The following is a 25,180-nucleotide window of genomic DNA, read 5'->3' on the forward strand; positions in this document are numbered from 1 at the left end:
GGGTAGGCCTAGAGGACGTGAACGCGGGCGAGGACGCGGAGGCCCAAGTCAGGGTGTGGGCACAGGCTGAACTCCTGATCCAGGTGTATCGCAGCCGACTGCTGCGGGATTAGGAGAGAGGCACGTTTCTGGCGTCCCCACATTCATCTCACAATTAATGGGTCCACGCGGTAGACCTTTATTAGAAAATGAACAGTGTGAGCAGGTCCTGTCGTGGACGGCAGAAACTGCATCCAACAATCTATCGACCACCCAGAATTCTTCGCCGTCCACTGCTGCAACTCTGAATCCTCTGGCTGCTGCTCCTCCTTCCTCCCAGCCTCCTCACTCCATTACAATGACACATTTTGAGGAGCAGGCAGACTCCCAGGAACTGTTCTCGGGCCCCTGCCCAGAATGGGCAGCAATGGTTCCGAATCCTCTCCCACTGGAGGAGTTTGTCTTGACCGATGCCCAACCTTTGGAAAGTTCCCGGGGTCCGGGGGATGAGGCTGGGGACTTCCGGCAACTGTCTCAAGAGCTTTCAGTGGGTGAGGAGGACGATGACAATGAGACACAGTTGTCTATCACTCAGGTAGTAGTAATTGGAGTAAGTCCGAGGGAGGAGCGCACAGAGGATTCGGAGGAAGAGCAGCAGGACGATGAGGTGACTGACCCCACCTGGTTTGCTACGCCTACTGAGGACAAGTCTTCAGAGCGGGAGGCAAGTGCAGCAGCAGGGCAGGTTGGAAGAGGCAGTGCGGTGGCCAGGGGTAGAGGCAGGGCCAGACCGAATAATCCACCAACTGTTTCCCAAAGCGCCCCCCTCGCGCCATGCCACCCTGCAGAGGCCGAGGTGCTCAAAGGTCTGGCAGTTTTTCACTGAGAGTGCAGACAACGACGAACAGTGGTGTGCAACCTTTGTCGCGCCAAGATCAGCCGGGGAGCCACCACCACCAGCCTCACCACCACCAGCATGCGCAGACATATGATGGCCAAGCACCCCACAAGGTGGGACGAAGGCCGTTCACCGCCTCCGGTTTGCACCGCTGCCTCTCCCCCTGTGCCCCAACCTGCCACTGAGATCCAACCCCCCTCTCAGGACACAGGCACTACCGTCTCCTGGCCTGCACCCACACCCTCACCTCCGCTGTCCTCGGCCCCATCCACCAATGTCTCTCAGCGCACCGTCCAGCTGTCGCTAGCGCAAGTGTTGGAGCGCAAGCGCCAGCACACCGCCACGCACCTGCACGCTCAAGCGTTAAACGTGCACATAGTCAAATTTATCAGCCTGGAGATGCTGCCGTATAGGGTTGTGGAAACGGAGGCTTTCAAAGGTATGATGGCGGCGGCGGCCCCGCGCTACTCAGTTCCCAGTCGCCACAACTTTTTCCGATGTGCCGTCCCAGCCCTGCACGACGACGTCTCCAGCAACATTGTACGCGCCCTCAGCAATGCGGTTACTGGCAAGGTCAACTTAACAACAGACACGTGGACAAGCAGAGGCGGGCAGGGCCACTATATCTCCCTGACGGCACATTGGGTGAATTTAGTGGAGGCTGGGACAGAGTCAGAGCCTGGGACCGCTCACGTCCTACCCACCCCCAGAATTGCGGGCCCCAGCTCGGTGCTGGTATCTGCGGCGGTGTATGCTTCCTCCACTAAACCACCCTCCTCCTCCTACGCAACCTCTGTCTCGCAATCAAGATGTGTCAGCAGCAGCACGTCGCCAGCAGTCGGTGTTGCGCGGCACGGTAGCACAGCGGTGGGCAAGCGTCAGCAGGCCGTTCTGAAACTACTCAGCTTAGGAGAGAAGAGGCACCCGACCCACAAACTGCTGCAGGGTCTGACAGAGCAGACCGACCGCTGTCTTGCGCCGCTGAGCCTCCAACCGGGCATGGTCGTGTGTGACAACGGCCGTAACCTGGTGGCGGCTCTGCAGCTCGACAGCCTCACGCACGTGCCATGCCTGGCCCACGTCTTTAATTTGGTGGTTTCTGAAAAGCCACCCACGCTTGTCAGACCTGCTCGGAAAGGTGCGCCGGCTCTGCGCACATTTCCGCAGGTCCCACACGGACGCTGCCACCCTGCGCACCCTGCAACATCAGTTTAATCTGCCAGTGCACCGACTGCTGTGCGACGTGCCCACACAGTGGAACTCTACGCTCCACATGTTGGCCAGGCTCTATGAGCAGCGTAGAGCTATAGTGGAATACCAACTCCAACATGGGCAGCGCAATGGGAGTCAGCCTCCTCAATTCTTTACAGAAGAGTGGGCCTGGTTGGCAGACCTCTGCCAGGTCCTTGGAAACTTTGAGGAGTCTACCCAGATGGTGAGCGGCGATGCTGCAATCATTAGCGTCACGATTCCTCTGCTATGCCTCTTGAGAAGTTCCCTGCAAAGCATAAAGGCAGACACTTTGCGCTCGGAAACAGAGGCAGGGGAAGACAGTATGTCGCTGGATAGTCAGAGCACCCTCCTGTCTATATCTAAGTGCGTTGAGGAGGAGGAGCATGAGGAGGATGAGGAGGAGGGGGAAGAGACAGCTTGGCCCACTGCTGAGGGTACCCATGCTGCTTGCCTGTCATCCTTTCAGCGTGTATGGCCTGAGGAGGAGGAGGAGGAGGATCCTGAAAGTGATCTTCCTAGTGAGGACAGCCATGTGTTGCGTACAGGTACCCTGGCACACATGGCTGACTTCATGTTAGGATGCCTTTCTCGTGACCCTCACGTTACATGCATTCTGGCCACTACGGATTACTGGGTGTACACACTGCTCGACCCACGGTATAAGGAGAACCTTTCCACTCTCATACCCGAAGAGGAAAGGGGTTCGAGAGTGATGCTATACCACAGGACCCTGGCGGACAAGCTGATGGTAAAATTCCCATCCGACAGCGCTAGTGGCAGAAGGCGCAGTTCCGAGGGCCAGGTAGCAGGGGAGGCGCGGAGATCAGGCAGCATGTACAGCACAGGCAGGGGAACACTCTCTAAGGCCTTTGACAGCTTTCTGGCTCCCCAGCAAGACTGTGTCACCGCTCCCCAGTCAAGGCTGAGTCGGCGGTAGCACTGTAAAAGGATGGTGAGGGAGTACGTAGCTGATCACACGACCGTCCTCAGTGACACCTCTGCCCCCTACAACTACTGGGTGTCGAAGCTGGACACGTGGCCTGAACTCGCGCTGTATGCCCTGGAGGTGCTTGCTTGTCCTGCGGCTAGCGTCTTGTCAGAGAAGGTGTTTAGTGCGGCTGGGGGAATCATCACAGATAAGCGTACCCACCTGTCAACCGACAGTGCCGACAGGCTAACACTCATCAAGATGAACAAAGCCTGGATTTCCCCAGACTTCTCTTCTCCACCAGCGGACAGCAGCGATACCTAAACAATACGTAGGCTGCACCCGCGGATGGAAGCATTGTGCTCTATCACCATCAAAAACGTGGACCTTTTAGCTTCATCAATCTGTGTATAATATTCATCCTCCTCCTCCTGAAACCTGACGTAATCACGCCGAACGGGCAATTTTTCTTAGGCCCACAAGGCTCAGTCATATAATTTTTGTAAACAATTTTTATACGTTTCAATGCTCATTAAAGCGTTGAAACTTGCACCTGAACCAATTTTTATTTTAACTGGGCTGCCTCAAGGCCTAGCTACAAATTAAGCCACATTAACCAAAGCGATTAATGGGTTTCACCTGCCCTCTTGGTTGGGCATGGGCAATTTTGACGTACATTAGTACTGTTGGTACACCAATTTTTTGGGGCCCTCGCCTACAGTGTAATCCAATTAATTTTTTGCCCACCTGCATTAAAGCTGACGTTACATCAGCTGTGCTGGGCACTGCAATGGGATATATTTATGTACCGCCGGTGGCTTCCTGGCACCCACCCATGCTGTCGGTCCACAGGGATTTCACAATAGGGAGTTGTACCTGCCTGTGTCTATGAATTAAAAACCCCGGTCAGGTTGGGGCATGCAGTGTGGGCCGAAGCCCACCTGCATTTAATCTGACGTTAGCTCTGCTGTCCAGGGCACTGCAATGGGATACATTTATGTACAGCCGGTGGGTTCCAGGGAGCCACCCATGCTGTGGGTGCACACGGAATTCCCATTGCGGAGTTGTACCTGCCTGTGACTATTTATAAAAAACCGCGGTCTGACTGGGGCATGCAGACACCTTGACAGAATGAATAGTGTGTGGCACATAGGTTCCCCATTGCTATGCCCACGTGTGCAGCTCCTGATGGCGGTGGCACAGGATTATATTTCTCATTGCTTCTGTACAGCATTGTGGGCTATCGCCCCGCCCCTTTTAAAGAGGGTCGCTGCCTAGCCGTGCCAACCCTCTGCAGTGTGTGCCTGCGGTTCCTCCTCATGGCAGACGCACTTATAAATAGACATGAGGGTGGTGTGGCATGAGGGCAGCTGAAGGCTGCGCAGGGACACTTTGGTGTGCGCTGTGGACACTGGGTCGTGCAGCATGTAACCCAGGAGAAGTGGCAGCGGAGTGTCATGCAGGCAGTGATTGTGCTTTGTTGGAGGTAGTGTGGTGCTTAGCTAAGGTATGCATTGCTAATGAGGGCTTTTCAGAAGTAAAAATTGTTGGGAGGGGGGGGCCCACTCTTGCCGCTATAGTGGCTTAATAGTGGGACCTGGGAACTTGAGATGCAGCCCAACATGTAGCCCCTCGCCTACCCTATCCGTTGCTGTGTCGTTCCCATCACTTTCTTGAATTGCCCAGATTTTCACAAATGGAAACCTTAGCGAGCATCGGCGATATACAAAAATGCTCGGGTCACCCATTGACTTCAATGGGGTTCGTTATTCGAGCATCGCAAAAATTTCATCCCGAGTAACGAGCACCTGAGCATTTTGGTGCTCGCTTATCTCTAGTAGTCTCCAATCTTACGCGCTATTAATTTGTGCTTTCTGAGGCAGATAATGCTAATAAACTTATCCTATGCGGCGGAGGTAATGGCCCATTTACACGTAACAATTGTCACTCAAAAGTCATTCAAACAACCAAAAGTGCGCAATAATCGTTACGTCTCAACGCAAAGCCATTGTGCACTTTTTGTTTGCATTTCGTTTGTCGTTCAGTTTTAACCTGCATACAAATCATCGCTGATTCACTTACTTTTTGCTTCGTCTAAACACTCCCTGCTCAGTGTTTCATGTAAAATGTGAAGTTTTACAGTTTTAGCATATATGATGCTAATGTTCACTAAATTGGCACCTGGAAGTAAATGATAGGTGGTAAAGACATCCACACTATTTGTAACAGACATGTGATGATACAGATTTCTAAAATGGCTTATTGGTCAAGAAGAAGAGTCATAATTGGAGTTGCAGGAAAAACTTGAAGAAGGGCAAAGTAAATGATGCATTCATATGGTATAATTGTGTCTTGGACACAAAGTAACAGAAGCATATCTGACAGCTGTCACACAGTACAAGTGTTTCGGAGTCACTTTGTTTAAGGGGGCATGACCATCTTAGAATATTATGGCGTATTTATTGAGTCCACCTACTTTGGAGCCACAGTACTTTAGTACAGTATCTATTACCTCAACCCTTTTATTCTGGAGAATGTGGGGTGGGGGGGGGGGGGCACACTCAGCAGGAAGTGATGGCTTCTGATTAACAGAAAGCCCCTTTATTAGGATGTTTACACTGCCTAGTGTTAAAGCTGATCACTATTATTGTAAAATCACTATTACTGTCCACCTTTCTCAGAAAATATGGGACTCCAAAATGAGCGTAGACTCATACTTACTTCTTGCTAGATCTAAATGCTCCCTGCTCAGTGTTTCACATAGAATGCGAAGCGTTGAGGAAGAAGTGAGCTAGTAGTTAGCGATTCTCGGGGATGCTCCGCCTGTCTAAACATTCTAGCGCAAACGATTACCGGTGATGTCACTTGCTCATACTCTCGTTTACATGAGAATCGTGCCATGTAAATAGGGCATAACTCTTGGTTTTCCTTTCTTGGGATGCTCCTCACATTGAGAGCTCTTTTACATGCGCGGGCACACAAATCTGCCATTTGTGTACCCGCTTAGACGGACCAGAGCATATACGCTGAGCACGGAAAACGGTGGCCAATATACACTCATATGAATAAAGCCTAAGAAAGCAAGAAATTCAACAAATTACCTCCTGGCGAGGCAGACATGTCAATTGAAAAGCATTCCAGACAAGAATGCGAAGAGTGTTTAAAACTGTCATTGAAGCAAAAGGGGGCTACTTTGAAGAGTCTAAATGATCAATCATATTCTGGTGTGTTTAATCCTTTTTGTTTACTACTTATCTCCATTTGAGTTCCTTCATAGCTTTCATATCTTTAATGTGAATCTACAGTATAGAAAACTAAAAAACATGGAATGAAAAGGTATGTCCAAACTTTTGACTGGTACTGTATGTTTGATGCATAACAATACTTTTTTTTAATGTGGGCATCCTTTGGGAGACCCTAATGCTCTAAGGCTAGATGCACATTAGAGTATGTGAATGTCCATCTAGCACTCAGTCATGGCCAGTGTCTACCTTTCCTTGGGTTACATGGGTTGAACATAGTGCGATTCCTGCTCAAGAACCCATCTATGAGCCAGAATAGAGAACTACAAAAAGTATCTCAGCCTGGTAGACTTGGCTCCTCTACATATTACATGGACATCCATTAATTTAATTGGCAGATGTGTGATACCACAGTACATTTCCCCTTCATTTCCCTGCAGTGGCCACTGCGGGCATTTTATTGTCAATCAGAGCTTCCCCTAGAAATATTACCTGATCTCCAGGGCTTCTGAAGCTGGACACACGGCAATCTTTCGATACTGAAGCTGGTCCAGATTTAGTGTAAAGATGGCTGTCATAGTGAAATAGGCCCTTTAAAGGTTCAATTTGTAATATAAACCAAATTCGGCATGTACAATAATAAATTTATACATAAGTGAAATAACAGGATCACAAACGTACTGTAGTTATTTTTTATATGCAATTATACACAACTGTAATAAAAAGAATTATAATTACAAAAACAACCTAAGCCATTATGTATATTGCTGTGAAGCGTTACAATATATTATTAATGCCTACATGTAGCACACAATTATATAATGTACTGTTTAAAAGGTATGCAATTTTAATAGCCCCTAATCTTTTTTTGGAAATGCATTTTGCATTAGTTGTCCTTTTACTGTACAATTGCTTTGATTTATGTGTTATATTTATTATGGTAAGTATGCTGTGAAAACTGAATGCTAAAAGCTTAAATTAGCCTTTTTAATCTTTGCCACCTTGAAGCAAGCACAATAGATATCATAATCTGGTTTACTTTTATTCCTTTGACTACTTTTACACTTGGCTAAATTAAAAGGGACGTCATTTTATTGCCATTTCAAGAATCAATAGAAGATTCTCTTGTATGAGTTTCCATTGCATTCATTTTATAATAATGAGCCGGGGAAGAAGAATTACAAAGTTTTGTGTTTTAGTTTTGATGCCTCTTCATGGAGTCATTTATTAGTTGTTATCTACAATTAGTAGACAGACATTTTGCACTTAAATCATCATTTTAACACATGCAACCAATTAACCGCAAAGCAATTAGTGAAGTTTTACAGTTTTAGCATATATGATGCTAATGTTCACTAAATTGGCACCTGGACGTAAATGATAGGTGGTAAAGACATCCACCCTATTTGTAACAGAGATGTGATGATACAGATTTCTAAAATGGCTTATTGATCAAGCAGAAGAGTCATAATTGGAGTTACAGGAATAACTGAAAGAACGACTAAGTATATGACTTACACTTTGATGCATTCATATAGTATAATGCTGTCGTGGACACAAAGTAACAGAAGCATATCTGACAGCTGTCACACAGTGTAAGTGTTTCGGAGTCACTTTGTTTAAAGGGGAATGCCCATCTTAGAATATTATGGCGTATTGAGTCCACCTACTTTAGAGCCACAGCACTTACAGTATCTATTGCCGCACCCCTTTTATTCTAGAGAAGGGGCCGTACTCGTCAGGAAGGGATGGCTTCTCACTAATGCTCCGAAAAACCCTTTATAAGGATGTTTACACTGCCTAGTGTTAAAGCTGATTACTATTATTGTAAAATCACTATTACTGTCCTCCTTTCTCAGAAAATATGGGACTCCAAAATGAGCGTAGACTCTTGGACAAGTCTTCTGTATAGCTCAAACTGTAATACATTATCCCGCAAAAAATCCAAGTGATCTATCATGGATCAATCTGTTCAACCTCAGTTGTGGATTGGTTAGGGGGGGGTACACAACATTAGGTAACCATATGTCAAGATGCTCATGCTAGACAGTTGCTTTAGGTATCCCTATGCTTGTTCCAAAGGGAATATGGTTGTAAGCAGTAAATTACATCTCTCCTACCCAATCGCCTATTTACACATACCTGAGAATTGGCATGCTGTAGCAAGTACTGATTGACAAAGCATGTCACTGGTGATCATTCACTGCTGTTCTCACGTGGTAGATGATTGGTTTTATGGGGACTAATGATCATTAGTTCCATTGGAGAGATCATTGGTAGGCTGTTCACAAGCTAGAGACCTGATACCTTGCTTCTTAACTTTAATAAACAATACAAAAAAGAAGCCTGGATCTGCTTTGTTCATTCGATAATTCAGAAGGTACATTCTTGAAACAGTCTGTTGCAAATGTAATTGAAAGTGAACCTTTGATTCATGAAGTATAATTGGACAACGATTGACAGGTCAAATCAACAGTACCATTTTTTTGTAATTTAAACAGTCCATGATACATGAAACTTACAACTAGAGTCCATGACTTAGTCCTCTAGTATGGGAAGAGTTACTGCTCTCATTCCTGGCAGCAGTGTAAAATAAGTTTGCGGTAGATGTCAGCTTCTCCACAAGAACTTCCTCAACTTCATAGGGATTCTCTGATAAACAGACCCTCCCTAACTGGTGTTCACAGTCCAATTACTGGCTTCACCATGCAAGATCATGCCATGCGGCCTGGTACAGAATCCCCACTGGCAGCCGCTCCCCCATTTTCACACCTCTGTTGGCATACTGATCTCAATTCTGCAAACAATCACTTTATCTAGTCCCCAGAACCTTTGGGACCTTTCCAAATATGTGACTTCCTGACAGCCAATCAAAAAAATAGTATAAATTTACATTGTAAAAGGAACCAAAAGTAGTAACACTGAATGACCACTAGAGGTCAGCCTTCCTCCACAGTATAACACAAATACACATGCACAATATCTGAAAATAAGAAAACAAGATAATAGCAAATGTGGTATGTACCTTCATGACCACCCACTTACAGTTGAATGATATGTCAATAATGCCTTAAGCATTTGATCAATGTGGTCACGTCATATCAAAGGAACCAACGGAGGCCTGCATTGAGATATTGGAGCAAAATATATTTGCTAGTTATATTAGAAGGTTTCTTGTTTTCATCATGGGGTTGATTATCAACGAGAAGCAGGATAAAATAATGTACCTCAGAAAACACCTATAATCTTCATAACTACTGATCTGCCCTGTCTCTCCTTAGACAAAATTATGTTTTAGGCTTTGGTTTGACATTTTCAATTTGATATTAGACATGTCTTCTGCAATAGTTCAACTTCTGCAAGTCCTCACAATTACCTCACATGTTTTAGGCAATGAGACACTCAGTAACCAAACTGCTTTAATTTCCCTAGATAGAGGCAAGTTCAAGATTGTTCTCTCGCTCTAAAATGTTTTAAATAAATACAATTTCAGGTTATACCCTCCTTGCGCCTTCTTCTTCCCAGGAGAGCAAAGCAATGTATAGCTGCAGGGATAAAATGAAATTGCCAGCTTTTCACCTCTCCATCCGCACACTGAAGCTTCAGTCAATTAACATAGAGACAGAAACCTTTGTGTAATCCACAGAGGTTACAGATAAACTGGTCTTGCTGTTATTCTGTGCTTTGGGAAGGTAACTTAATAGTTTTTTTTTCACCTTCTGCCATTCAGTTATCTTAGACCAGGAAATAGGTATCTGTGTGTATGCTGATCCAATAGATAAACCAAAACACACTTATTATTTGTTTACTAATAGTGCTTACTAAAACCCACACCCTACTCACACAGTATATCATTGAAAGTTACTTGTTCGGTAATCTCTCTTGCGGAAGGTCGATAGATGTCTTGACAATGAGAGCCCGTCTGTTGAGGCATACAATTGCAATAGAAGAAGTAATAGAGATCTGTTTGTAAAGCAAAAGGTTATCACATCTCAGTCTGCCAGAAATAGATGAGAATCCATATAATCAGTATGACATGACTCTTGGTTTAGAACTTGCAGATGACAAGAGCTTGTTCCACCTGACCTGCCCTTTTCCTTCTAGTTCTGAATCATTAGGTATTGTTTGAACTTATAACTTCTTTTTACATTCGTTGTTGGAAAAAGGAAAAATCTCTATCAAGGAATGAATGATGGTGTATAAAATAGTCATACTTCAATTATATTCTAAGTCAATGTCTTTATTGTCACATGTTCGTAACCGGGACCTAGGACTTCTGTAGGATATACAAAAAGGATCAAATAATTTGCTTCACCATTCTTTCGGCAAAAAGTGGTGATTATTTTTATCGCCCTCTTGCTTTATCTAGATCTCTATAAATTGTATTTTTTTTTTTCGGAGGGAGATGGTATATGGCTGGTAATAGAATCACTGTTATATGGCTTGGCAGGATAAAAATTTAGATCTGAAACCGTGTTTCCATGAAAAAAATGGCTTACCCTAATAATAAGTCCTACCCCATGATGTCATTCAATGAATGGCTGTGATTGGTTCATCGAGCACTGGCTCTGATTGGCTGAGAAAGCGCTCATGAACCAATCAGAGCAATCGCTTGCTGGAGGTGGGATATTAAAGGCCTGTTACCAGCAAAAGATGCTCCTTCAGCGTTGAGGACTACACGGAAGACTGACGCAGCGCCAGAGACCAGCGCGAGGGACCCAGATGCCACCTGCATAAGACACCACCTGAAAATAAGACCCTGTGCCTCCTTTAGGCAAAAATTATTATAAGACAGGGTCTTATTTTCAGGGAAACAGTATCTTCAAAGCAGTAAGGAAGTAACAAAATGGTAATGTATAAAAGATTGAGATACTTTGCCATTGAAATGCTGAGCTGAACTTTCTACAGGTCAATCTTTACACTGACACAAGCATCATACAGGAGCTAGAGAATGGCACCAACATGGCACAGAACTGACATACACTCACTATTATGGAAAAAATTTGTAATTATTAGGAAATTATAGTACCAGTGTTTCTGGTGGCGCAGTGCAACACACAGCTCTGCTACATGCATGTGACACACAGAGCACTGCTACATACATTGTTTATACCATTCAAAAGGGATCAGAAGCACGAAAGTGGAGATGAAGGACCTGTGATGACGTTACCGCCATGCTCCGCCCCTGATCACTGAATGACTTACTGCACACCTGACCACATAACAGTGATGTCATCAAAGGTTCTGCAGCCTTGTCCAGATTATGGGCAGACTACAAACCTCAGTTGCTATGGAATACTAATGAACACCTAGCCAGACAGCAGCCATGTGCGTACAGGACCTGTGATGATGTCACCGTTATGTGATCAGGGTGGAACATGTAAGTCACTCACAAATCCACTCACTCACAGATGGACAGGTCGTCGTTAGTAGTTTGAGAAGCAACAAGAAGGAGCTGTCAGAATCAAATGTAACTTTCTATGTGTGATTGTAATGTTAATTACAATATCAGAGCAACAGCATAAATTATTGCGGGAAACTGAACACTTGAAGGGAGGCTCTAGTACCCTGTTGTACCGCCTCTAGCTTGGATACAAGATGTGATACGGGGGGCATGGAGGCTCTAGCACCCTGTTGTACCGTCTCTAGCTTGGGTACAAGATGTGATACAGACAGGCATGGAGGCTCTAGTACCCCGTTGTACCACCTCTAGCTTGGGTACAAGATGTAATACGGGCAGGAATGGAAGCTCTAGTACCCTGTTCTACTACCTCTACTTGGATTCAAGATGTGATACAGTTGGGCATGGAGGCTCTAGTTCCCTGTCGGGACTCCTCTAGATTGGATACAAGATGTGATACAGAGGACATTGAGGCTCTAGTACCCCCATTGTAACGCCTTTGGCATGGATACCATATGTGATACAGGTGGGCATGAAGGGTCTAGAACCCTGTTGGTCCAGCTCTAGTTTGTATGCAAAATTATTTTTGGATGCGTTATAGGCAGGCATGGAAGCCCTAGTACCCTATAGGGCTGCCTCTGGCTTCGATACAAGCTGTGATACGGTTGGGCATGGAAGCATACAGGTTCTGCTTCAATCCACATTTGCTGTAACTGCGTCTCTAGATCAACGATTCCCAATCAGGGTGCCGTGAGAGGCTGCCAGGGGTGCCGCGGCTCTCCGTCTGGGTACTGGTGTATGTGTAGCCACAGCGTTTTGTCAAATGTTAATGCCCCCAGCTGGGGGCATGTTTAATCCAGAGAGCTGGCACCAGGGACACGTGACAGTAGAGCTGGCGGGCAGTGTGCCTACCTGATAGAGCTGGCGGGCGGGACGCATGACATAGTCGGCGGGTGGCACACTTGCCTGCCTGACCAAGCCGATGGCCGGGACGCATGACAGCAGAGCCGGCACCCGGGACGCAGTGAACGCGGTAAGTGGGGTGGGGGGGTTAATGTTATTACCGGGAGGGGGGTGTTAACAGCTGGAGCCGCAATTACAGTGGGGGTAGCAATATGGGGCCTCAATTACAGCCGGGGCCGCAATTACAGCCGGGGCCACAATCAAGGGCCGCCATTACAGCCGGGGCCACAAGCGGGGGCCGCAATTACAGCCGGGGCGACAATCGGGGGCCGCAATTACAGCGGGGGCCACAAGCAGTGGCCGCTATTACAGCCGGGGCTGCAATAGGGGGCCACTATTACAGCTGGGGCTCAATAAGGGGCAGCTATTACAACCGGGGCCGCAATCCGGGGAGGCTATTACAGCCGGGGCCGCAATCTGGGGCGGCTATTACAGCCGGGGCCGCAATCGGGGGCGGCTATTACAGCCGGGGCCGCAATCGGGGGCGGCTATTACAGCCGGGGCCGCAATCGGGGGCGGCTATTACAGCCGGGGCCGCAATCGGGGGCGGCTATTACAGCCGGGGCTGCAATCCGGGGCGGCTATTACAGCCGGGGCTGCAATCGGGGGCGGCTATTACAGCCGGGGCCGCAATCGGGGGCGGCTATTAAAGCCGGGGCCGCAATTACAGCTGGGGCCACAATCAAGGGCCGCCATTACAGCCGGGGCCACAAGCGGGGGCCGCAATTACAGCCGGGGGGACAATCAGGGGCCGCAATTACAGCCGGGGCCACAAGCAGTGGCCGCTATTACAGCCGGGGCCGCAATAGGGGGCCACTATTACAGCTGGGGCTCAATAAGGGGCAGCTATTACAACCGGGGCCGCAATCCGGGGCGGCTATTACAGCCGGGGCCGCAATCGGGGGCGGCTATTACAGCCGGGGCCGCAATCGGGGGCGGCTATTACAGCCGGGGCCGCAATCAGGGGCGGCTATTACAGCCGGGGCCGCAATCGGGGGCGGCTATTACAGCCGGGGCCGCAATCCGGGGCGGCTATTACAGCCGGGGCCGCAATTGGGGGCGGCTATTACAGCCGGGGCCGCAATCGGGGGCGGCTATTACAGCCGGGGCCGCAATCGGGGGCGGCTATTACAGCCGGGGCCGCAATCGGGGGCGGCTATTACAGCCGGGGCCGCAATCGGGGGCGGCTATTACAGCCGGGGCCGCAATCGGGGGCGGCTATTACAGCCGGGGCCGCAATCGGGGGCGGCTATTACAGCCGGGGCCGCAATCGGGGGCGGCTATTACAGCCGGGGCCGCAATCGGGGGCGGCTATTACAGCCGGGGCCGCAATCCGGGGCGGCTATTACAGCCGGGGCCGCAATCGGGGGCGGCTATGACAGCTGGGGCTCAATAAGGGGCAGCTATTACAACCGGGGCCGCAATCGGGGGCGGCTATTACAGCCGGGGCCGCAATCGGGGGCGGCTATTACAGCCGGGGCCGCAATCGGGGGCGGCTATTACAGCCGGGGCCGCAATCGGGGGCGGCTATTACAGCCGGGGCCGCAATCCGGGGCGGCTATTACAGCCGGGGCTGCAATCGGGGGCGGCTATTACAGCCGGGGCCGCAATCGGGGGCGGCTATTAAAGCCGGGGCCGCAATTACAGCTGGGGCCACAATCAAGGGCCGCCATTACAGCCGGGGCCACAAGCGGGGGCCGCAATTACAGCCGGGGGGACAATCAGGGGCCGCAATTACAGCCGGGGCCACAAGCAGTGGCCGCTATTACAGCCGGGGCCGCAATAGGGGGCCACTATTACAGCTGGGGCTCAATAAGGGGCAGCTATTACAACCGGGGCCGCAATCCGGGGCGGCTATTACAGCCGGGGCCGCAATCGGGGGCGGCTATTACAGCCGGGGCCGCAATCGGGGGCGGCTATTACAGCCGGGGCCGCAATCAGGGGCGGCTATTACAGCCGGGGCCGCAATCGGGGGCGGCTATTACAGCCGGGGCCGCAATCCGGGGCGGCTATTACAGCCGGGGCCGCAATCGGGGGCGGCTATTACAGCCGGGGCCGCAATCGGGGGCGGCTATTACAGCCGGGGCCGCAATCGGGGGCGGCTATTACAGCCGGGGCCGCAATCGGGGGCGGCTATTACAGCCGGGGCCGCAATCGGGGGCGGCTATTACAGCCGGGGCCGCAATCGGGGGCGGCTATTACAGCCGGGGCCGCAATCGGGGGCGGCTATTACAGCCGGGGCCGCAATCGGGGGCGGCTATTACAGCCGGGGCCGCAATCCGGGGCGGCTATTACAGCCGGGGCCGCAATCGGGGGCGGCTATGACAGCTGGGGCTCAATAAGGGGCAGCTATTACAACCGGGGCCGCAATCGGGGGCGGCTATTACAGCCGGGGCCGCAATCGGGGGCGGCTATTACAGCCGGGGCCGCAATCGGGGGCGGCTATTACTGCCGGGGCCGAAATCGGGGGCGGCTATTACTGCCGGGGCCGCAATCAAGGGCGGCTATTACAGCAGTGGCTGCAATAGGGGGCCGCTATTACTGCCGGGCCGCAATAGGGGGCCGCTATTACTGCCGGGCCGCAATAGGGGACCGCTATTACTGCCGGGGCCGCAATAGGGGGCCGCTATTACTGCCGGGGCCGCAATAGGGGGCCGCTATTACTGCCGGGGCCGCAATAGGGGGCCGCTATTACTGCCGGGGCCGCAATAGGGGGCCGCTATTACTGCCGGGGCCGCAATAGGGGGCCGCTATTACTGCCGGGGCCGCAATAATGACTACCGAGGCTGCTGTGGGGGTCGCCATTACTACTGGGGCCACCAACATGGAGGGGGGGGGGGGACACTATTTCTACACGGGGCGGATTTCTTGTAGAATCCATAGTAGCTGTAGCAGCAAAGTGTTTGAGATTTTGAAAATCATCCACACGGTGTGGATACAATCTGTTCAAAACCTGTGCAGATATTGACTTATAGTGTTGGGATTTAATTCCGCAGCATGTTCATTTTAAATGTAATATATATCAATAGCCCAGCTAGCGTTCCTCCAGCACAATTTACAAAGACGCAAGTAATATTCTCGCTTGAGTTTTGTGCGATGTGAGAAAAAAAGCCACAACATGTTCTTGCTTTGGTTGTTCCCTCGGAACGCCTCACCAATTGTTTTCAATGGGGCTTTAAAAGCCATCGCATTGCGTTGCCTACCGTGTGATGCACATGCGAGTGCGGTGTGATGTTTCCCATTGAAGCCAGTGGGAAACACTTAGAATTCTATTACAGAAGTGATACAGTGCACTTTGCATTGCCGTGAAAAACGCACATTTCTTAGCCCGATATCGCACTCGCCTGTGTGAATAAGCCCTAAAGGAGTTTAGAATCCCCCTGGGAGCCAGGAATGCTAAATTGCAGCTGTTATTTACATGTGAGGTTGTCGCTGGCATTGTTTAGCACTGCTTGGGCAATACGTATGGCACTATTTTTGTAGGTAACAGATGACACTATCAGCATATCATAGAGTATTTATCTGTGAACTGTTTGGCATTTTCTGGGAAATGTATGTACTATTTATTTGTAAAATGGAAAGCAGTAACTGTCCTATAGCAATGTTTGCATTCTTTATATAAGCACTGCATGCCTTATTTATCCGGGTATTGAATGATACTATTTGGTTACAATAAACACTATTTGGACCTATGTGGCTCTCTCTGGACAATGTATAACGGCTTTACAAAAAACTATAGCATACTCTGTGTAATGTATGCAAAATGTATCTAGGCACTTGAACAAGTAGAGAATATTTAACTGGACCAAGAGTCTTATGGAACACCATGCCAGCATTTCCTTAGAATTAGCTTGACCTTTTCCAATACATGTAAGATATGATACATTGTTACCTTCTTTGCCACTTCTAGATTTGTACATTACCTTTCTTATTTTTTCTCAACAATGGCCAGATTTAAAGTTTAGCCATCAATCCCATTTTCCTCATTAATATGGATACTTAGCTAGGCTGAACAGATTTTATTTCATTGGACCAAGAGGATAAGCAGCTGTAAGACAGCTCTGGCAGCAATGTTTCTGATAAGTAACAAAGAAATTGGACAGGAAAAATCCATACTGTGGGAACGTAGTTTTAGCCAACAGCAGCACTCTGTCAAAGATCTGCCGAATCTAATAAATATTGGACTGTCAGCGTATCTGAAACTGCAAGAATATGTCAAAATATGGGCAACTTTAGGCCCCACTATCACTTTGTTGGATTTTTTCATCATGCATGCATTGCAGAAATGAAACATAAATTAACAAAACCAACATATTTACAGCTATATGTGCATTTTGCTATGACCATTGATGAAACCTATTTAATTCCCCCTTTGAAGAAGTAAACAGTTATGTGAAGTGTATATTTATATGTACATTCAGTAGTATATGGTAATATTATTAGGGTAGTTTTACATTTGCATCTGCCGTCAGTCTTTGTTGTGGGATTTTTTCTTTAAACTGAAGCAAACTAGACCCATACAGAGCAATACATTTTTTAGCTCTCAGTTTGGATTCAGTTTGACTCCACTCCATTCGCTTTTAATTTTTCTGAACAGGAAAACAGCGCAACCATCCAAAAAAACAGAAAGCACTTTTCCGTTTCGTTTTTTTGCATTAAAGTCAATGACAGAGAAAAGTAAACTATGGGGTTTCAGTGCTGAATGGATCCTTCTTATCAGTACACTGTAAAGCAAAACAATAGGGGACCTCAGGGGGAGAGGAATGGGGAGGAGGAGACAAGAGAAGCCCAGGGAAGAGGAGGGGAAGGAGAAGCCCAGCCACCACCCACCAGCCAGGAGTGTGCATTGCTTGCATTTGTTGGTTTGGAGGAAGAGCTCTGGTAGCCCTCCCAGAGTGAAAGTTGTGGAGTGTGCTAGACCTGCATATCCAATAATCAGCAACTCGACCCCCAAATAAGTATTTGTATGCATCCGTTCTGCTTCAGTTTATAATCAGTCCACATTCAGTTAAAAACGGATCCATTTTAAAAGGACTCCAAATGCATTTGTGAAGCCACCCTTACTATATTACTATGCAATTGAGATTTTTACATGAAGTTTTCACTGCTCTAGTTTTTCATTATTTAAATGAGGTGGGGGGGGGGGGGGGTCATGGAACATCTATGAGAAAACCAGACTAGCCAGAGTGTGCTGTGATGTCATGAAAACAGTATGCCTTGGAAATACTTTGCATATAGGTTTTTGAATGTGTTGTATGAATTATATTTTTTTCTACGCATAGGGACTAGAGATGAGCGAGCGTACTCGGATAAGCACTACTCGCTCGAGTAATTGGCTTTATCCGAGTATCACTGTGCTCGGGGCTAAAGATTCGGGTGCCGCTGCGGCTGACAGGTGAGTCGCAGTGGGGAGCAGGGGAGAGCGGGCGGGAGAGAAGGAGAGAAAGATATTACCTCCGTTCCTCCCCGCTCTCCCCTGCAGCTCCCCGCTCCGTGCCGGCACCCGAATCTTTAGTCCCGAGCACAGCGATACTCGGATAAAGCCAATTACTAGAGCGAGTAGTGCTTATCCGAGTACGCTCGCTCATCTCTAATAGGGACACATCTGATTATTGTGGCAAATTATCATTTTGGCCAAAATACCCTAAAAAGCATGAAAAAAACTTTTGGGTTTTTATGTTTATGAAAAACCGATTGCTTTTCACTTCCATCTGTTTACCATTGACAACAATGCAGCCAAAAAAAGGATCTGTCTGTAGTCCATTTCCAAAACTGGAAACAAAAGTGCAGCAGTCTGAACTTTTCTTCAAGTGTACAAAATGGAAGGGAGACAAAAAATACAGAAATTTGTTAAAACTGAATGAAGGCCTTCGGTTTCAATATATTTCTTTGGGCTCTAAAGCTTTTTTTCCATCTCGCTGTTTCCACAATGGAACAGCAAAAAGAAAATGCTAGTCTGAACATAGCCTTTTTTAAAACTAACACCTCAATACTAATTTTACTGAAATCCTATTAGTAATTTGAAACACATAGAGGATAGATAGATAGATAGATAGATAGATAGATAGATAGATAGATAGATAGATAGATAGCATGCAGTATAAATATATCAGAGGACAATACAGAGATCTCTCCAATTATCTGTTTATACCCAGAACTGTAACAAGGGGGCGCTCTAGTAACTATGTATAAATATATCAGGGGTCAATACAGAGATCTCTCCCATCTATTATACCCAAGACTGTGACTGTAACAAGAGGGCGCCCTCTACGTCTAGAGGAAAGAAGGTTTCTACACCGACAGAGAAGGGGATTCTTTACTGTAAGAGCAGTGAGAACTCTTTGCCTGAAGACGTGGTGATGGCAAATTCAATAAACGAGTTCAAGAGGATGCGTTAATAACTTCGGAGGGCTGGTTGGTCCAGGGATTATTCCAATGGTCAGATTGGAGTCAGGAATGATTTTTTTCCCCTAAATGAGGAAAATTGGCTTCTACCTCATTGGGGGGGGGGGGGGGGTTTGCCTTCCTCTGGATCAACAACGGGGATTAACAGGCTGAGCTAGATGGACATGTGCCTATCAGGTTTAAACTTTTTATTACATTAAATTTCATCTGTTCATTTATGTAGATTGCAAGTAATGGATAAATGACTGATCCTATTTATTCTTTTCTCTCAACAGATCCTTGCCACAGATGATAACTGGTTTAAGGCAGAACTAAGAGGCAATGAGGGATATGTTCCAAAAAACTACGTGAACATGCAAACTCCAAGGTTCGAAATTATTAAAGCAAAGTCACATACATGCACATACACTACGGACGGTTGCCTGGAATGATATAATGGTTATGTTTTGATGCAAATATAACGAGCTGATAGATTTGTAGGATGTAAAATGACCCTTCCTTCACGTATACATTCTCTATATTCATCTCCACTACATAATATACAAATAAATGTTGCATTAGAGCTCCCAGAAAAATTGTGCACATACCGCCAGATAACAGCATGCAGTGCACATAGCACCCGGGTGAATGGTGTAATAAAGTGCCCACAAAATAGTGACATACTGTAAATGGCATTATACAATGCCAAGGTAGGTGACATAGCGAGTTTATACAAAATAATGTCATACAGTGCCCATATAATAGCTCCGTACTGTACCCCATTAGTTTTGTCACACAGTTGCCCAAAAATGCTCTTCTGCTTACCTATCTCCATCCCATGGTCTGCTTACACTAGAAACTGATGCACAGGCACATGCTGATACATTCATACAATGGTAGCCTACTTCATAGTAGTAATAGTAAGGGCTCTTTGCCAAGAGCGTATATCGGCCGCCGTTTTCACGGCCGGCCGATATATGCTACCATCTGATGCATTGGATTCCAATGCATGAGATTACATGGCCATATTCCCATGGCGTAAAAGCACCTGGCCGGGCCAATATAGCGCCTGGCGCTTTTATGTCAGGCCAGAATGATAGTCCTGGAACTATCTTGGTCACACGAGTGGATATTCGCACGTTTTTCCGCGCAGAAAAAAACACATATGTTCTATCTTTTGTAGGTGCAGATCTTATTGCCGCGCACGCAGTGTTTTTCTTTTCCTGCGTGGAAAAACGTGCGAATATCCGCTCATCTGACCGAGCCCTAAGAGGAGAAAAACATGTCCATATACGTATTAGGCTTTATTCACACAAGTGTTTTATCGCAGCAATTTTGCCACGATAAAACTCTGGACGAAAATCGTGATTGGATTGGATTCCAATGCATCAGTTCAGATGGGTGATTTTCCAGTGCATAAAAACGGACGTACAGAAAAGATAGCGCATGTGGTGCGCATTCCGGCAGTCCTTATGCTGGCTGGAAAAGATAGGTCTGGACTAGAGATGAGCGAGTATACTCGCTAAAGACAATTGCTCGAGCAAGCATTGCCTTTAGCGAGTATCTCCCCCGCTCGAGACTGCAGGTTCGGGAGCCGGCGCGGGGGAGCGGTGAGTAGCGGCAGTCAGCAGGAGGGAGCGGGGGGGAGAGAGGGAGAGAGAAATCTGCCCTCCGTTCCGCCCCGCTCTCCCCCTCAGCTCTGTGCCCGCTGCCGGCACCCGAACCTGCAGTCTCGAGCGGTACAGAAATAGCAGGTACGCTGGGTCACCGGGCGAGGTCACAGCCAGATTCTGCTGCGGAACCTGCATGGATCGTTCATGTAAGTCCGGCCTTAAGTGCTTATTCACACAAGCGTGTATCAGCTGCCGTTTTCACTGCCGGCCAATATACGCTACCATCTGATGCATTGGATCCCAATGCATCAGATCACACGGGTGTATTCCCACAGCATAAAAGCGCCCAGCCAGCCAATATACCACCAGGCGCTTTTATGCCGGGCAGGAAAAATAGTCCTGGAACTATCTTTCCCGGCCAGAATACATCCCCTGCCATAGACTCCTATGGGAGAAAATGACAGCTGCCGGAGAAGGGACGTGGCAGGGAGTTTAGCAGCGTGACTGCTAAACTCCCTTCCTTTTCACTCCTCCTTTCCGCCCCATGCCGGCTGTTTGCAATGCAGGGGGCAGGATGGGGGCTAACTTAGTTGCTCAGCTTCACCCCATCCTGCCTTTTCCCCCTACTGAGAGCCAGCGAGATGGAGGGTTAGGGGGAGACAGCTTAACAGAGCTAAACTATCTCCCCCCGCCCAACAGCATTGCCGTCTGAACAGGCGCGCAAATGTTAGATTTGGGCGCCCGTTAACGCTTTTTTACGTTGCGACAGGTGAACGTAAAAACACTGTCGCCCGTGTGAAAGAGCCTTCAAAAAAGGAAAAAAAAAGATATTGGCCTCGTTAGTTAAATCCCAATTAAAAACAGCTACTTTGTACAAAATAGCACTTTTTAGGAGAACTATTTGGCAGGGGTCTTCAGTCGTTGAGTAACCATGTTATGTTGTGCCTGTTATGTGGCAACTTTTACTATAGCGGAACAATATGCAAGTGGTGTCGCATTGGATAATACGCCTCCTCTGCGTTTGCTCTGCTGCTGATTATGTTTTGACTTCTATGTTATTAGTGTGATTTTATTATGCAGGTAATGTTCTCATTTATAAGTGGTAATTTCACACTGCTACAAACAAAAGACAGTCTAAAAATACTGGATGGTTTTCAGAACTTCATTATGATTTAAGTTTTAGCAAATGGTTATTCCTAATAGGCTTTAAATAAAACATCAGTAAACAAAAAATTATACAAGAGGCCAAAACCTATTCCAGGAGGCTGAATACGGAGAGTGTTTTTCTTCCACTTTCACTATGAGACATGGAGGAGGTTTCTACAGTATGTACACCTCAAGGTTTCCGCATTGTATGGCTAGTAAAGGGCTGTGCGTGTAAAGCAGCCGTCTCAGCAGGATTCAGTAGAGCGGCTCAGGATGTGAGCAATAACCTCATTTTCTTTGACTTTTTTTAGTGCATAAAAAAATGTTCATGTAGTTTTAACTTGACTATTTCCTTACGCACATATAGTGCTAAGTCTGCTGGGGCAACTACGGTATTTAACTTAGGAAGCCCAATGCACAAGTTGTAAGGGGGCTCCCCTTTAAAGCAAGGACAGATATACTTTCTTCACAACACTGGTATAAAACACTCAAGGGTTGCAGAATGCTATTACAGGCACAGTAAGCTTGGTAGCTGCAGAATGCTGTTATAGGCACAGTACAGTTGGTGGTTGCAGTTCATAGGCAGTGGCACAGACTACTTTATAGCTGCAGAATAAACCTAAAAACAAGAGCAGGTTATGTGCGTGTGGGCAAACAGGCACCGGGCTCACACGAATGTGACCCAAAAGGGGTTAGGGATTACCGGGAACAGTGTCAGGCATCGGACTCTGACTGGACATACTATCAGAAGAGAGAAACAGGGAACTCAATGATGACCCCACACTCGCCATGCATACCTGTACACATAAGCAGATGTTATATCTATAAAAGTACGAGGTGTTGGTTCGCATATTGGCCAAAATACGTAAGCTCACAAGCCATGATCAAGGCTCCTCGTTGTCTTGCGGTCCCAACACTAGCAAGACAACATGTACCAGAGGACTCAAGGGACCACCCTAGCCCATAAATGGCAAACAACCCAGCAGGACAAAACAGAGACAAACTGACATAAAACTGACAGAAAATATTGGCTGGCAGGAGAAACTTCACACCCAGCCAGCTAATTATCCCACACCTGTGAAGGTATGCTCCTGGAACCCTGTAGAACAACAGATCCCAGCAGCACAATCTGACAGAACAGTATCTGAGAAGTCCTAAATAATAGCCACAGATGTGAAATACTCTGTGTATTTACGGCGCTGACAGCATGCACCCACACAGCTGATTGGTCAGGGTCCTGAGCGTTGGATCCCGGCTGCTCAACTATTGATGACCTATCCCACAGGTGTCAAACACAAGGCCCACGGGCCGAATGTGGCCCGCCACCTTGTTCAACGTGGCCCGCGAGCATGGCTGGGATCGCATGCAGGCGGCTGCTCACCACAGCAGTAAATACCAGCTGGGGTGCCGTGGCTCCCTTGCCGGTATTCACTCAGCGGCGGTGCAGATTCCAGGTACACACTGTAACATCAGTGTGCACCTGGGATCCTCCTCTGGTTCCGCGAGAGCAGAAGGGAGGAGGCCTCCGGACGTGCACACTGACATGACAGTGTGCACCTGCAATAAGCGCCAGTAACAGCGAGCAGAGGAGCAGCGGCACTTCCACAAGGAGAAGGAGGAGAATTTCAGGGGGTTCTATTACTACTGATATAGGGGATACTATTAGTAATAGTGTCCCCTATATCGGCCCCAGTAGTAATAACATTACTACTGGGCTGCTGTGAGGGGCACTATTACTGCTGATGCCTCTGTGGGGGTCACTATTACTGCTGAGGCCACTGTGGGAGTCACTATTACTGCTGAGGCTGCTGGTAGGGTCACTATTACTGCTGAGGCCTCTGTGAGGGTTACTTTTACTGTGGAGGTAAAAGGAGGGATGATCTAATACATCTAACTTATGTAATGTGGATTTTACAGCAATCATTAAAGTCTACAAGGACACTTGATTTTAAGGCCCAGAGAAGTACTGCACTCTTGAACTACAGCTACAGGGGGTGGACAAAAATATGGAAACACCGTATAAAATGCATGCCATAAAATCGGTCTGTACATGTCTTATTGAAATCTGATTTACAATCCCATGTAACTTAAAGGGGTTGTCTCGCGAAAGCAAGTGGGGTTAAGCACTTCTGTATGGCCATATTAATGCACTTTGTAATATACATCGTGCATTAAATATGAGCCATACAGAAGTTATTCACTTACCTTCCCTGCGCTGGCGTCCCCGTCTCCATGGCTCCATCTAACTTCAGCGTCTAATCGCCCGATTAGACGCACTTGCGCAGAAGGGTCTTCTGCCATCGGGTCTGTTCGGCAGCAGCGGCGTTCTGGCTCCTCCCCCTTGTACGCGTCATCGTGTAGCTCCGCCCCGTCACGTGTGCCGATTCCAGCCAAGCGCGTCTAATCGGGCGATTAGACGCTGAAGTTAGACGGAGACGGGGACGCCAGCACAGGGAAGGTAAGTGAATAACTTCTGTATGGCTCATATTTAATGCACGATGTATATTACAAAGTGCATTAATATGGCCATACAGAAGTGCTTAACCCCACTTGCTTTCGCGAGACAACCCCTTTAAGTGGAGGTAATATAACACAGATGCTGTCAGGCAAAAGTGAACATCTGCCCAAGCAACAAGGTTCCATTGGTCAGGGCTTTAAGCCACTCAACTGCTGTTACCAGCTGGCTCACAAAACCATCCAGAGCAGGGCAAGAGGTGAAGTAAACACAAATTTGTCAGGAAAGCTTTCAGCCAAGCAGGGGTTAAAAGGGCAGCTCAGTGCTAATTGTTAAAATACCATGCATTTCGTACGGTGTTGCCATATATTTATCCAACGCTGTATTTTTTCAGCTAAATAAAAGTGTCATTATTACTGTTACATTTATTATTTTAAAAAGTCCCCTTCCCCTCTCCCCAAAAAGGTAACTAATGAAACTTTAGCCTACCAGAAATTGCACTTCCTCAATAAAAATGGTACAATTTTTTGATGGCACTGGAATAATTTGCTGACTGCAGTAGAAACCTCACAACATTGTACATCTGATTAATAACTTGTCTGAGAGTACCATGCTGGCCACTGTGGATGGGAATACAATTGGAGCATCTCCAAAATAGACCTGAAGCTAGGTCTAATTCTGGCAAGGAGCCGAAAATTTATAGTGTATTCCATTATTTAAGTCTATATCGCATATTAAAAAAGCAGAGTGCAGCTAAAGTGTGGCATTTTCTAGGTCTTTTCAATAGAAAGTCACTAGGCAGTAAAATTAGCTTCATTATGCGCATAATTAGGCATATATTTGTGCAGTATGACTTTGATGAATCATTAGGTGCTGTGTATTAACAGAGTGAATTATGGATGGATAAAACCTTTCTAGAAATTTGTTTTTCTGCATAT

The 25,180-nt window shown here is 47.4% G+C and overlaps 1 protein-coding gene across 2 annotated transcripts in view; it reads left to right on the forward strand.

Annotated features, from left to right (window-relative positions):
* The window catches only part of LOC136619851 (GRB2-related adaptor protein 2-like), a 190,139-nt gene that overhangs the window by 132,411 nt on the left and 32,548 nt on the right, over positions 1–25,180 (forward strand). For both annotated transcript variants that reach the window (XM_066594585.1, XM_066594586.1), the window contains exon 3: positions 19,325–19,416. In XM_066594585.1, the coding sequence (XP_066450682.1) occupies positions 19,325–19,416 (92 nt within the window). The remainder of the gene's footprint in view (positions 1–19,324; positions 19,417–25,180) is intronic.

The sequence above is a fragment of the Eleutherodactylus coqui genome, chromosome 3, assembly GCF_035609145.1.
Source record: "Eleutherodactylus coqui strain aEleCoq1 chromosome 3, aEleCoq1.hap1, whole genome shotgun sequence".
In the NCBI taxonomy this organism is placed as follows: Eukaryota; Metazoa; Chordata; class Amphibia; order Anura; family Eleutherodactylidae; genus Eleutherodactylus; species Eleutherodactylus coqui.